The 15052-nt window shown below is 46.0% G+C and overlaps 1 protein-coding gene across 2 annotated transcripts; it reads left to right on the top strand.

Moving 5' to 3' along the window:
* Positions 1-1919: 1919 nt before the first annotated feature.
* On the top strand, positions 1920-12709 carry LOC115404159 (serine/threonine-protein kinase 38-like). Of its 2 annotated transcripts, none has more exons than XM_030113379.1 (14): positions 1920-2272; positions 6628-6767; positions 7018-7069; positions 7164-7286; positions 7366-7449; positions 7533-7656; positions 7770-7924; positions 7994-8096; positions 8180-8241; positions 8389-8506; positions 8668-8791; positions 9082-9177; positions 9260-9348; positions 9446-12709. In XM_030113379.1, the coding sequence occupies exons 2-14, from the start codon at positions 6634-6636 to the stop codon at positions 9571-9573; spliced, it is 1392 nt and encodes a 463-aa protein (XP_029969239.1). In that variant the 5' UTR covers positions 1920-2272; positions 6628-6633; the 3' UTR covers positions 9574-12709. The 2 variants fall into 2 exon arrangements, with proteins under 2 accessions (XP_029969239.1, XP_029969238.1); XM_030113378.1 differs by having other exon boundaries at positions 9260-9351.
* Positions 12710-15052: the final 2343 nt, after the last annotated feature.

Here is a 15052-nt window from a genome sequence, read left to right as displayed (position 1 = left end):
GATCATGTGGCTTTTAAAGGCTCCAGTGAACGACGTGCTTCTCTAAAATACCAGCTTTTTGAGGAAACGATGGGTTTTCTGTGTTTCATCATGCCTCAGAGAGTAAAAATAGCGTGAGAAAAAGACAGTTGACAGCGAAACAGAAAACACATGATGACCTAAGTGTGTTTCCATTTAAACATTTTAAAAATAACATCGTAATCTGGGGATTTTTGTGTGTGTGTGTGTGTGTGTGTATGTGTGCATTTACAAAGTACCACTGGAGCGGTGATGTGACAGTGTTTAATTCAAAATGTAGCTCAGTGGTCTAAATCCAACACAGACTGAACTTTACGGAGCTCGAGCTGCTGCCCAGAGAGTTTATAGCCCAAACCTTTAAATAGGTGCCGTGTCACAGCTCAGTAGGCCCCATTGATGTGAGAAATATAAAAACGGCCTTGTGCGCTGGACGCCACACCCAGGAGTGTCGGCAGGGCCCGCCCACCTCTGCACGTTGACATCATTTCTCCCAACAGTAAAAGCACTTATCCCGTCCAAATAAGGACATTTCCAACGAGGAAACCCAACCGTCCAGTTCCAGGTGAACTTTATTGAGTTTTACCCAACAAAAGCTTTGTTGTGATCTTTTCAGTTGTAAGTAGGGTGGCTGTTTTTTATCTGCCGACACCTGTTCTTTGTCCTGAGGACCGTTGGGATATGTAGTCTGCCGGGAAATGACAGATTACAGTTCTGAGCTGCGCTGATGTGAATATTGGAGGAAATGAGTCAATTTCCTTTAGAATTTTTTTTTCCAGTTAGGTTGTGCCAGTGTGATTTATGGTGCTTAAACAAACACCGTTTTGTTGTTAAAAAAAAAAAAAATCCGACACATCTAAGCTGAGTTTAGTATAAAAGAGGGCTGTCCCTCAGAGGGACTCTTATCACACTTTATGGTTTTTTATCTAGTTTATTGTCATCTGGCAGACATAGTAAAACGTTCATGGTATTAAGACTTTTTTTTTTTTAACATATATGTCTATATTTCTTTATTCCAGTGATGAAATGCTGGAAATGTTACACAGAAATCAGAACATTCATACATGTGATCTGGAAATGTAAAGTTTCCTTTATGCTTCATCATGAACATGTCTAGTTGTGGATCAAAAAGAACTGCTTTGAATTTACTGTAATAAAGGTGGCAATGATCACAGCTGCCAGGATGATCCTTAGTTTATCTAAAAGTCCATCAAAACATGGAGAGAAGCTACGCTACAAGTAGTATCTTATGAACAAATGTTGGCTTTTAGGGAAACTTTGGATCACTTTCTCCTACACAATAACAACGTGACTGAAATATGAGTGCGAGCTTTGCATGGTGTTTCTGCAATGTTTGAATTGCCAAATGGAAGGTAACTTGTATTTTTTGTTGATCTTTAAAAATAAGATACATTTCTGAATAGCAAAAAAAATTGCTTAAAAATTACAGTATGTCTAAAGTCATTGTTGCAGTCACAGCTGTGGTCAAAAACATTAATGACTCATCTGCAGTTTGTGTTTTAATCACAATGTGACCTTTCATTGACCTTAGATACTCTCTTGATCATATGGCTTTCGGTGTTTGTTGTATCCTTAAGCCGCATTTATGTAATGCAATTCAAACTAGTTATTTTTATCAAAGATTTGCATGAAGCACAACCACTTAAATTATATAACCGGATCATAACTCCTGTCGATACAGTTTATTCTTTATAGCTGCAATCGCTGCATCCTGGACCACAACCCCTGCGGGGCAGTGCGGATCTTCTGATTGGCTGACGTAGTTGTCAATCTTGTGTATTCAACATCTGATTGGTCAAAGGGAAACCTGGTCCCTCCCCGGTCTTCGCTGATTGGCTGGAATCCACGTCATTCAGGTGCTACGACGTTGCGTTTGCCATAACGTGTGATGAGCCCGACGGTGTCAGGAAGCAGCGCCGCTTAGTTCTCATTTTCTGGCGAAAAACACGTTTAAAACACCTGGATTTTCGAGGTGTGGGACACAGATGAGGACATCGGAATATTTCCAAATAATTCCCGACGAGGTTGCCGCCACCGCGTGAGGACCGTCGCTATGATTTGGCTTTGATATCGGTGATGTTTACTGTGTAGGTTCCTCTGAGGGGTCGCCAATAATTGGAGCCTCTAGCCCTCAGCTGCCTAGATATTAGGCACGAACGAGCATATTTTATCCCCTTTTCTGCTTGGTTGGGGGCTGGCGGCAAGCCAAGAGTTGACTCTGGAGCAGGACACGGAGGTAGGTGACATTACCGGAGACTCGCTGCTGGTCATTGTTGTCCTGACTTGTATCTCAGCCTACATCAGGTAGCTGCACGGCATCCAGCCGGTGTTTCGGATCAAGTGGTTCCCCGGCTAACTGGTGACCGACTTCTGGCAACAGCTTCCAGTAACGACAAAATGATAAAATACGATTCACAAAAGCTCCGACACTTTAAATCTGGATGTAAATGCGGTTAAGCGACGTCCGTGGGGACACCTGTGTATTTCGGTAAAATATGCTACACGGAATGCTGAAAAGAAGTGGGTCACCAGTTAACAGGGAATCCGGTTTATTCGAAACACCGGCCTAACAGTCTTCCACAAAGACCGAGTAATAATCTTAAAGTCATCTCGCAGATTAACAGCAGCAAGGTAGCAGGGGCAGATCGCAGATATCTGACAGAGGAATGACACTGTCCTGCTGTAGAAAACCCGAATAAAGCACAATGTCAATGTTCCCTTGGAAGCATGTCAGTGTTTTATCAACTAATAATTAATGATAATAATCCAATAATCCCTCTACAGTGTTCATACCTTTACTTCTTTAACATGATGCTTGGAATTTGTTTAAATTATTAATGCTGCCCTATCAAGTTTTCATCTCCTGACTTTTTAAGAGCTTCATCTTGAAATAAACTCACCTCTCATCATGTACAGCCATGGCTATTATTAAGTACACCGTTGAGATGTTTGGATCACTGAACAATTGGCACATTGTGGATTGATTTCCATAGTTTATGCCAGGGATATCAAACATGAGGCCCGTGGGCCAAAACTGGTCCGCAAGAGGCTTCAATTCAGACCTCCAAGAAAATTGTAATAATTCCAAAGAAACCAGATTATTTTTTAAAACAAATTTCATAAGATTGGTGGAAACAACACAACACTGTGGTTTTGGCATGAAATCTTTGTTACATTTGACTGTGTTTTACACCAGAAGGTATCATTAAATATCGTATTTATGTTGAGATTGTAGCCATATTCAGTAGTAATTGTTTGATTTTTGTGAAAAGACGCACAGTTTAATTATGTAGTCTTTGCACCACAACAAATAAATCTTTAAAGTTTAAATTTAAAGGTTATTATTTCACTATTTTAACAGTCTGACCCATTCAAAACCAAATTTGGTGGGCCAGTAAACAAAAAATGTTGTTGACGCCTCTGATTTCGACCAATTACGAACACAAATGAAGTCCACCATCATGTCTGTCAAAACACAGTGAAGATTAGGTGCAAATAACCGGATTCAGCCTGTTTCATGTGAACCATGCATGTTTTGACTGGTGATTGTCGAGTAAGAAACAGAAGTGTTTTCCAGGGCGTTTGACTTTTTCCTGCAGTTTTAAAAACACATTTCAGGTTAATTGGTGTCTCTTTGTCTATATTTTAATCGTCTATATTTGGCAGGCTGGATTGAAACCTCTTGCAGGCCGCTTTTGGCCCATGGACCTCATGTTTGACACCCCTGCTTTCAAACTTTCGCCTGATTGACTGGTTACCAGCACCCACAGGTGGCTGGCTTTGGCTTCAGCAGTGTGGAAGATAATAGATGATTAATATCATGACTACACACGACTATATAAACATTTCCAGGACCTACGGCGTTGGTGCGTTGTTCATCCGGAGCTCTTAATCATCTGTTTGCCATCTCGATGACGGACTGCTGACCCGTCCAGGATGCACGTTGCCTCCAGCCACGCACGGAGTGCGGCTCTGTGACAGTCGCAGTTAAACGCCGGCTGTGAGTTACACAAACGGCTGCCTCTTTACTGCAGCGGGCCGCATCATAAAATGAGACAACTTTCTGACCTCTCGCTCTTCGGTGAGCCTCAGGTCGTCATTTCAGGATCCGTGATTCAGGCGGTTAATGGATAACTGTGGCTCCTTCCATCCTATAACTGCCTCTAAAACTGGCGGGAGAGTCGACAGTCGGAGGGGTTCATTCATTTTATGTTTTTTATTTCATCTACATAATGAACACAAAGCTTCCCTGTTTTCAGAAGAGATGCAGGTTCCCGGTGTGTGTGTGTGTGTGTGTGTGTGTGTGTATGTGTGTTCCATGTGGCGGTGACGTGTTGTGAACATACGTCGCCCGCTCCCCTCTCCGGCGTCATGACTGCGGTCTCTCTCTCAGGACGGAAAGGCTTTCCTGTGCGCCGGTTTAACAGCTCCTGAAGGGTGGAGTGTGTGTGTGTGTGTGTGTGTGTGTGTGTGTGTGTGTGTGTGTGTGTGTGTGTGTGTGTGTGTGTGTGTGTGTGTGTGTGTGTGTGTGTGTGTGTGTGTGTGTGTGTGTGTGTGTGTGTGTGTGTGTGTGTGTGTGTGTGTGTGTGTGTGTGTGTGTGTGTGTGTGTGTGTGTGTGTGTGTGTGTGTGTGTGTGTTTTTGACTCGCTCACTCACTGAAGAATTTTTACACCAAACTGAGATTTCCACCTACCGAGGGGGAAAAAGTGAGGCCCTGGATGTGTTGCCTGGCTTTTCCTCTCATTTCAGGATAGAAGCGCCCCTGTTCGCTCCGTGCACACGTTGTGTTCGGAGTGTGAGCTCTCGATCGTCGTCTGCCGTGTGTGTCGAGAGCTTTCAGGTGGAAGCTGCCGTTTCTACGTTTCAATGAACTCGGATGAATTATTGATATTTATTCACTATTTCATGAAGGATCTTTTTCCAGTTTCGGGCAGACTCTGAGCTCTCGAGCTGAATGTTTTCCAGAAGCCGCGCGCGGACTGCAGGTCCGAGGTCCCGTTTTAGGCCGCATGCTTGAGCGTGGAAATAGACAACCTGCTTTTTATAATGCCTTCCTTATAAGTGCCTGAGCGGCGCAGCCCTGCTTGTTTGGCCAGAGGGTGGATCTGGGTATCTTCAGGCTGGAGCGAGTCCTGACGGGCAAAGCTGAAGGTCCGGCTCTCTCACTCTCTCTCTCTCTCTCTCTCTCTCTCTCTCTGCTGTGATGCAACTGTTTAAATGCTGGTGAGAAAACAAGCGCAGCTCTCATCCAGGACCTTGGCTCAAAGCCCGTCGGACGCAGAACACCTGGGTTACAGTGTTGGTCGAGGCTTTTTCCGTCCTCCTGGGGGTGACGCTCACCTTTGAAGTTTGGAGCAGAGCTTTTCTCGACGATGCGTCACAGAATCCAAACAGTAAATTTCTGTGTTTGCTTCCAGATGGCAGACGTCGACGGCTCTTAAACAATCGATAGCCTGTTAGCTTGTGCTATATTTAGAAGATTTTTTTGCAGTTCCTGCTTCCAATCAGACTTCTGTGATTGGGAACAGGAGCGCGTTGCTGCCTCCTTTCTTTACAAGAGGGGTGTGAAACATAAGGCCTGCGGGCTAAAATCGGACCACAAGACGCTTCAATCCGGCCAAACCGCCAAGAAATTGTAAAAATTCATGAAAACACACATGATGCAGCAGCTGTTGGAGAGTGTTTCACTGCTTTCCGTCCGTCCAGGTGAATCCGCCGAGCTGACGCCCCGCCTCGGCGTCTCGCCGCAGTGATTTCCCTCAGAGGTCGGGCGTCAGGAAGCGTCTTGTTGTTGTGGAGAGGGGAAAAGGAGCCGGTGACTAGACGAAACACGGGCCCTATCTGCAGGCTGCAGGGCTGCTTTATCTCTCCGTCGGCTAATCAGGCCCATTCATTCCTCCTGACGGCGCTCCGCTAAGTGTTTTGATGAAACGCGCGTCGCTCCCAATCTGACCCCGTCGCCATTCTTTCAATTTAAAACATGCTTCTAAATTTAGAGCTCACTTTAAGTTTTGTTTTCACTGCATGTCCAGTTAAAGCGGTCATGATGTGACGTTGAATTGGGGGAAAGAAAAAAAAGCTTAAAATCATCAAATTTTGTGTAGAAACATGAACTGTTTGCTCATTTTCAGGCTGTTCTGCTGTGATGCTTTGCCAATGCACACAATCGACTCGTCTCAGTCTCCGTTTCTCAAACACCCCCCCCCGGGATGTGAGAGCACTCACTTTGAGTTGGCAGTTTGATCAGGACTGTTTTAAAGAAAAAAAAAGAAGAAGAAGAAATGCAGAGGAATGTATGCCGAGGAAGGTCTGTGGAGATTCCAGCGATTAGTTCCTGGAATAAAACCTGCAGATCATGAGCCTCTCGGCACATGATTGGGCTCACAGGAATATTTGTGTGTCGGGGATCTGACTTGGCCATCTCCTCAGGTCAGTCAGCGACGAGACAGCAGAGTGATCCCCCCCCCCTGTACTTCCTGATTGGAGGAGAGTTTGTGGTCAAAACAGAGTCGAGGCAGAAACGCGGCCGTCCGCCTCTCGTCGCTGCGTCGGTCAGATTGTGATCCGTCCGTCCGTCTTGGCTCTCGCAGGATAGCATGGCCATGACGGGAGGGACGGCCGCCGCCCTTCCCATGAGCAACCACACCCGGGAGCGGGTGACCGTGGCCAAGCTGACGCTGGAGAACTTCTACAGCACGCTGCTCACGCAGCACGAGGAGCGCGAGATGAGGTGAGCGCACACACACACACACACACACACACGCCGTCCTCACTTGCTCTCTGAGTGTCGGGTGTCGGCCAGGTAACCAGGCCCAGGTGTGAACTAAACACGAGGCTTTTCCTCGTGTCGCCCGTTCTCAAGTTGCCCGGGAGCGTCTCTCCGGTCCGCCGCGCCGCTGTTGACAGCCGCGGCTGAACCGTGACGGCCCTCCCTCTCTGCATCTCTTCCTTCGGTCTCACGTGTTCTTGATCCTCCTCAGGCAGAAGAAGCTGGAGAAGGCGATGGAGGAAGAGGGACTGCCGGACGAGGAGGTGCAGTATGACACCCGCTCCTCTGATGGGTCTGATGGGTCTGTCCTCTTCTCCTGGACTCGGTGGGTCAGCTCGCTGTGTTTACGTCCCGCAGAAGGTCATGCGGCGCTCCCAGCACGCTCGCAAGGAGACGGAGTTCCTGCGGCTGAAGAGGACTCGGCTCGGCTTGGACGACTTCGAATCCCTGAAGGTCATCGGACGAGGCGCTTTCGGAGAGGTGCTTTAAAAAAACTCGACATTGTTCTCATGTGTTTGTGGTTTATTCCCTCTAACGCGTCTCATGTGTTCCCCTGCAGGTGCGCTTGGTGCAGAAGAAAGACACGGGACACATCTACGCCATGAAGATTTTGAGAAAGGCCGACATGCTGGAGAAGGAGCAGGTGACGTGTTTTCTCATCAGCCCGGTCTTCACACACTCCGCTGCCTCTGCTGCATTGACGTGGTGTTCTTCTACCTCCTGCAGGTGGCGCACATCCGTGCGGAGCGGGACATCCTGGTGGAGGCGGACGGGGCCTGGGTGGTCAAGATGTTCTACAGCTTCCAGGACAAGAGGAACCTCTACCTCATCATGGAGTTCCTGCCCGGAGGTTGTGATCGCAGCCGCCGTTAGAATAGCTCGTCACTGGCCGGCTCAGAGTGGAGGAACAAAGCGTTTCAAGGCCGTTTCACGACAAGCGGCGCCCTCCGCTCTCGTCTCCAGGCGACATGATGACGCTGCTGATGAAGAAGGACACTCTGTCCGAGGAAGCCACGCAGTTCTACATCGCCGAGACGGTCCTGGCCATCGACTCCATCCACCAGCTGGGCTTCATCCACAGGGACATCAAGCCGGACAACCTGCTGCTGGACTCCAGAGTGAGAGCGCGAGCGCGCCCGTCGGAGACGCTCTGCAGAGTCTTTAACCCGCTCCCGTCTCTCTCGCAGGGACACGTCAAGCTGTCGGACTTCGGCTTGTGCACGGGGCTGAAGAAGGCCCATCGCACCGAGTTCTACCGGAACCTGACGCACAACCCGCCCAGCGATTTCTGTCCGTCTGATTAATGCACGAGTTCAGACTTATTTCCAGAAAATTAAAAAGAATATATACACTAACGTAATTCTCTTCTTCAGCCTTTCAAAACATGAACTCCAAGAGGAAAGCAGAGACCTGGAAGAAGAACCGGAGACAGCTGGTACGCCTCTGAATTGAATCGGCGTTTTCCAGACCAGCCTCTGCGCTTCCACTGGAACGAGGAACTGCTCGCGTTTCCCGCTCGCATTTGAATAATTTGCATGCGCCCCTGCCGAGAGGCCTCACCCCGCTGTCCCGTGACTTCCAGGCCTACTCCACCGTGGGCACGCCGGACTACATCGCCCCCGAGGTCTTCATGCAGACGGGCTACAACAAGCTGTGCGACTGGTGGTCTCTGGGTGTCATCATGTACGAAATGCTCATCGGTAAGCCGGGACGCCTTCGGCCTACTTGCAGCCGCAATGGAAATGTTGTAACAGCTCATAAAAGTAGAGATAGAGCCGAAATGAAAGTAGCTCTTATCAGCTGTGATGTTTAGTAGTTGTTCAATACGTCGGCGGGGTTTTTCTTCTCCTTCCTCCTCCAGGTTACCCGCCGTTCTGCTCCGAGACGCCGCAGGAGACGTACAGGAAGGTCATGAACTGGAAGGAGACGCTCGTCTTCCCACCTGAAGTCCCCATCTCGGAGAGGGCCAAGGACTTGATATTAAGGTGCTGATCACTCACACACACACACACACACACACACTGTAGAAACCAGTGCAGACAGGAAAAACATGCAGACTCCACTCAGACTTCCAGCTGGCAGTGCTGGGTTCTTCATCTTCACCACCTCAATTTGCAACCTCCTCTTCCTCCCTGGAGGGATTGTGAGTGGCGTGCGCCCTCTAGTGGACATGTGCACGAATTACACGTGAATCAACTAAATTTATTCCATTGATTTTTTTTTTTTTTTTTAAGCTTCTCTGGGAGTAAATATTGATCGTACTGACTGATTTCAGGTATTGCACGGACGCCGAGAACAGGGTGGGGGCGGTGAGCGTGGACGAGATCAAGAGCCACGCCTTCTTCGAGTCGGTGGACTGGGAGCACATCAGGTACCGGACCGGCCTGCAGCTCACGGAGAAGAAAGGCCGACTGCCGCTCTAACTCCTCTTTCTCCCGCCCGTCTGCCGCCAGGGAGCGGCCCGCCGCCATCTCCATCGAGATCAAGAGCATCGACGACACGTCCAACTTTGACGACTTCCCCGAGTCGGACATCCTGCAGCCAGGTGGGTTTTAGCGCGTTTAGAGCGAAGCGGCGTCGAAGGGAATGGATTTATTTATACCTTTGTGTCTTTGTCTTTTTTTTTTTTCCTCCTGAAGCGGCCAACTCGACGGAGCCAGACTTCAAGTCGAAGGACTGGGTGTTCCTCAACTACACGTACAAGCGCTTCGAGGGTCTGACTCAGCGAGGCACCATCCCCACCTACATGAAGGCGGGGAAGGCCTGAGCAAAAAAACAACAAAAAATCAAACACACTGTAGACGTTTACGGACACAGGGTCGGGCCCCCGGGGCCCCGCTGGTGCTGGAGGCCGCCGCCACCGGCCTCTCAGTCTAAATTCAACCCTCATCACACGACGTCATCCGGGTGGGCTCGGCGAGCGCGGCGGGAGACCGGCGGCCGCTTTACCTCGGCTGTTTTTGCACCGTCCACCTGCCGTCGCCTCCGCTCACTAACTAGGACACTCCTCAGCATATCTGCATGTTCAGCAGCCCGGCGGCCGGGGCGACGCACACACACACACACACACACACGATCACCAATAGTCTGGACACTGAAGGTCTGATTGGAAGATGGACTCTAAACCCTGCAGCCTCCGGTCTGTCCTCCAGCCTGATTCCCAGCGTTTATCAGCAGCGTCGTCTTTAGTCTTTCCTCTCTCCTCTGGCATTACAATTCAGTTTCTCCTAAATTATCATTTTTAAAATCTTAAAAGTGTCTTTGATTCTTTTAAGTCTCCTGAATTTAGTTTTTTTTTTAGATTTCATTTATCGCTGTAGGTCTATTTTTTTTTTTTTTAGCATTTTCTTTATTCTGTTTCCAGCAAGTATCAAATACTTGATCGTTTGACGTGTTGAACAAAGTCTAAACACTGGAATCATGCTGGAAGCGACCCCGATGAACCACACGCTCTGCAACAGAGGAAGAAGAAGAGATGTAAATAGGGTTTCTCCTCTGATCGGTAGTCCAGATCGCTGCTGTCCCCCCTGGTCGGGGTTGGGGGTTTCCTCCCGGTCCGAGGCCGGCCGCGTCCCGCCTCACGCGGAGCCGAACATGCAAAGTGCCTTTTTATAAACCGCTCATCCGTATTTAACCAGACACTCGCGCGTACTTCAGCGGAGAGGAGTTGGAAATTGGAATAACACTGGTGCTGTTGGAGGAAAGTAGCAGCTGGTTAAAAGTAAAAAAAGTAGAAGCTTTGTAAGAAAAAGAGCGAGAGAGAAACGGGAGGAGGAGAAAAACTCAAACTCTAGACCCACATTGCTGCTCTGCAGGTTTGGATTCAGCTGTTTCAGCCCACAATCTGGATGATTTAAAAAGAAGATGGCAGCTTTTTAGAATTTGCAATACAGTAAATAGATGCATTTGTTGTGCAGCTTGACTTCATCAGATTATGAAACTGAAACTTAAAAACATTCAGACCCTGTTTTACACGACGACGTTTAACCATCCTGGAGTCGTCGGGGCTTCAGATCGTCGCCTCCGTTTCTTCATCCCGCCGCTGGGAAGACGGGCTCCGGCCGTGAAGCTGGAGGACGTGGCGTTTGGCACGGAGCCTCGCCGCCTCGCTGAGAGGCCGGGCAGGACCGCCGACGGTTTCAGGCTCAGAGTAGAGACTCCACTAAAAACATAGTTACCAAAGAACACTGAAACCCGTCGAGGTCTGAACTCACTTCAGATGTAGCTGTCGCTCACTGCACTTACTTCAAAACTACCTTTAAAAGAAGAAGAAAACATGTTCAAGAGCTGGTCGGAGAATATTTTGCCATTTTTTTAAATTTTTTTTTATTTGTGTGCTCGTGAGAAAGACGTGTTTGGAGACAGAGGAGGAGGAGGAGGAGGAGGAGGGACTCCACCCAGGAGTTGGAGCTGCAGCCGTCACAGGAATCTAGAAATAAAGACACTAATGAGTCATGAGCAGAGCTTCAATGGGCCACACTCATCAAGACTGAAAGAATACAGGGGGATGCATGTGTAGCTGTTTTTAAATGATTTATGGTTTTCCTGTTTGGAGTTACACTATTGTTTTTCTTATTTTTTTAATCCCTGACTCAAACCTGGGTTCCAGTTGCCTCAAATCTCATAGTTGGATTTTGTTTTTACTGAGTTCAGGAGCCGTCCGGGTTGCATGCAGCCCAGGTCCCAGTGGACCCTACCTGTAAAATAATGTTTTCATTACTGCAGTGGGGAGTATGCGTGATGCATCTGTCTATATTTTCACAAAACTCGTCGTTTGGAACAGAAAACAACTCCAGTCTCAACAGAAAGCCAATTTCAATTAAACCTTCTGGTGCGAAATACAGTGAAACGTCCCAGAATGTGCATTCTTCATGTTTTGTTGTTCATAAAAAGAAGAGAACAGATTGTGATGAAGTGGAACATTTCACGTCCGAAGCAGCTGGAAAGCAGCAGAAAATTAAATTGGAGTGAAACTGCTGGGAATCAAAGCCGAACTTCATCCCGACCAGCCGATGTATATTTAAAGTCATGTGTGAGTCTGCAGTTCGAAGCTCTGGGTGGAGGAGCAATGCATGCTGGGGGATTCCTCCTGACGGCTGCTCCTGCAGATGAATCACTGAAACACAAACACAACTGAGCATCGCGTCTCACGGCCAAACAGACTGTTCAACACAAACCCGTGTGTGTGTGTGTGTGAGGCAAACACATCTTCACTATTTTTTCTGGGTTTTTTTGTGAGTAGTGGTGTGAGCGGGTTCGGTGTCAAACTCACGCTGTTGTTTTCTCTCTTCGCTCGGTGAAATCAGAGGGTAAATCCAGACAATTCTCTTTCTCTGTATATAAACATACCAGATGACTTGAAATCCATTTACTGCGTCACTTTAACTGAAGCGGGGGGAAAGAGAGAGAGAGATTGTTGCCACGAGGTAAAATAAAAGGAGAAGTTCAGGAAACGTTTTCACTTCTTATCACGTTCGACGCTCGACAACTCATTTTGTGATGGACCAAACCGTGTGTGTGTTGGTACTCGGATCACTGTCGTTAACAGGGAAATGTGTGTGTGTTTGTATATAAAGGATAAAAAAAAGAGGAAACTAAAGAGGAAAAGAATGTAGTCGTAGGAAACTGTTGCTGGTTTTGGTTTGTGTTATTTTCCCCTAAAAGTGAGGATTCTAGCTCCTGATTTCAACACACACACACACACACACACACACACCTCTGCAGGCCAGGAACATGTCGTGAGGTAACTCGTGTATTGATGTGTACATATTGTTGTGTAGACACTCGAAGGCAAACAGTGTGCGGCGCGGAGGAGGAGATTATCATTAATATATTCATTCATGTCGGGGTGAGACTCCTTTTGTTGAGAAAATGCTTAAAAAATAATAAAATTAAACACTTGAGTCTTGTGGTGTCATTCTTTTGTGTTGTCCTGTGTGGGATACTTTACTGTAGATAATACAAGTAATTTCAAATACATGGGTACACCTACATAACCTATGCAATCATGCTCTTATGGGTCCTTTATATTTTATATTTATCCTATTTACAGTGTTAAAGATGCCCATATAAATGAACTGTCCCGTTAAAGTTGATTGTTCATGAAAAACAGAATTATTCCGATGTATTTTAACAACTGGATTTTAAAGTCATTGTAAAAAAAATATTTAAATCAATCAATTTGTAGGCGCTGACTACACTACAATGTATGTTTTTGGACGCTCTCTAATCCCTTAAAAAATCTACTAAACATAATGAATCTGGATGAATTTTATTGACAGTAAATGTTGAATTTGCCAGTTTTGAGTGCAGCTGCTGTGACGCTCTGTGGCCACTAGAGGGAGCCCCTCACATCACTTTACGTGTACATTTGTTTTTTTACATTTATTTATTTTTATTTATTTTTCTGATTTCTGGCTGATTATGCTGTTTCTGGGCGGGAAGAAAGGCGTCTCTTTCTATAAAACTCTGACGCGAGTGTAACGCCAATCTTTTGTAATCATAGCTCAATTAAAAAACGATCAGTTTTTAGGTGCAGCGCGGTGCTGAAGTGTGTGTCTCGTCTTTTAAAGGCCGCATTGACCGTCAGCACGGCGTTTGAATGCGGATCCAGCACGTGCTCGTATTTATTGTGAATGAAGGATTAGATGATGCACGTCAGGCCTCTTCACCTCTGCATATGAATGGAGAAACATTACCGTGTCTCATGGACCTGTGCAACAAGAATAATGAACATTTAAGCCATTTTCCAGAAAACAAACACATTTCAGTTTGAGTACTAAATATTATCTTGTCATATTTTATTATTACTTTATATTTTTTCATATAACACCTGAGAGATTTCAGCTCCAGCACTGATTCCCCGGGGGTTTTTCACTTCCCCGGCCTTTAATGCTCCATTTGTCATTCCCTATCGGTCTGTTGTGACAGTAAACAGACACAAGCAGCTATTTACACCTGAAACCTGAGCTGCAGTGTTTGTACAGGCTATTTTTAACTAACTGACACTAGACTGCCAGCTTTATCTTTAACTCTACCCTCCTTTAATTTACATAACACTGGTCTGCACGTGTGGTCAAACTGACCTGAATATCAGCTTCCCCTTATTTATTTAGTCTTGAAGACTTTAAGATTTAATAAATCTTAAAGTTAGCCCGGTTCACGCTGACCTGGGATATTTGCTGGAGAGATAGTCGTCCTCCATATGGTTCTGCAGGTTTCTGCCTGCTGAAAGGGACTTTTTTTTGTGTAATGAAATCACATTAACATAAAATGTTAAATCAAATGTGAAATCTGCCTGCTTAGTGTGAACCTGCAAAAAAAAAAAAAAAAAGAAAAGAAAAGAAAAAAAAACATATTTCATTTAGGGAGCAGAAAACTGAAAAACAGGACATAAAAGTAAAACCTTGAAACCTCCAATTAAATCAAACCTGGAGGAGAGAGAGCTTCACGCTGAACCCGATGACTCCACAAAGACCACACAGAGAAAACAAGACAGCTTATTTATTTTTTCATCAATTTGCATGTTAACAGTTTACAATAATATATTTTTTTTATAAAAATATAATAATAAAGCAGTCCTTCAATTGATTTAATTAATTAACTGAATCAAAAAGATTACATAAATATGTTAAACAGAACAAATCTTTCTGGAATTATGGCTGAAACGCAAATATAAAAGAAAGTAATTGATTTAAATGAATGAAGAAAAGTGATTTCATCATTTGAACGTTTCCGTCCACCGCGCGTGTTTCCGGTGTGGCATCGCGTGCACGTGCGCGGCACTTTCTCCACAGACGGCCTTTAAATGGGTTAACGAGCCGGCCGGCGCCACGTGACGTAAAATTATATAATATGTAGGTCAACACGTTTCTCACTGGCACGTGCAGCCTTCATTCTTACATAAAGTCTCGTGCAAAGGTCTCGAATTACACTATGTAGGTGAGGGCCGTAGATCGTCTATAGCGGGCACGATGATTCACTCTGACGTCTTTTTAACACGATGGGGGAAGTGAGGACAATAGAATTTTCATGCTGTTTAGAGTATTTTTTAAAAAAGATTTTTTTTTTTTTTGATGTTTGGAGGAATTCATAAATGCTCTTGAAAACCGTTTTACCACATAAGTTTCTACTTTATATTAGTTTTTCACAGTGTACTTGTGAACAATCAAGACGTATTGAAGGTCAACTACATTTCTGTTTTTGGTTAATATATATTTTTTCATGTACTGTTTCTTTTTTGGGTG

This window comes from Salarias fasciatus, chromosome 17 (genome assembly GCF_902148845.1).
Source record: "Salarias fasciatus chromosome 17, fSalaFa1.1, whole genome shotgun sequence".
NCBI classification, from domain to species: domain Eukaryota; kingdom Metazoa; phylum Chordata; class Actinopteri; order Blenniiformes; family Blenniidae; genus Salarias; species Salarias fasciatus.
The sequence above is the reverse complement of the archived record's forward strand: the minus strand, read 5'-3'. Positions and strand labels throughout refer to the sequence as shown.

What these genes read in the sequence shown, in the direction of transcription:
- LOC115404159 (XM_030113378.1), top strand. Translation starts at nt 6,634, where the DNA reads ATGGCCATGACGGGAGGGACGGCCGCCGCCCTTCCCATGAGCAACCAC. An exon ending in ACCTGCTGCTGGACTCCAGA is followed by an intron (nt 7,925 to 7,993) that starts GTGAGAGCGCGA and finishes TCTCTCTCGCAG; the next exon opens with GGACACGTCAAGCTGTCGGA. An exon ending in GCCAAGGACTTGATATTAAG is followed by an intron (nt 8,792 to 9,081) that starts GTGCTGATCACT and finishes GACTGATTTCAG; the next exon opens with GTATTGCACGGACGCCGAGA.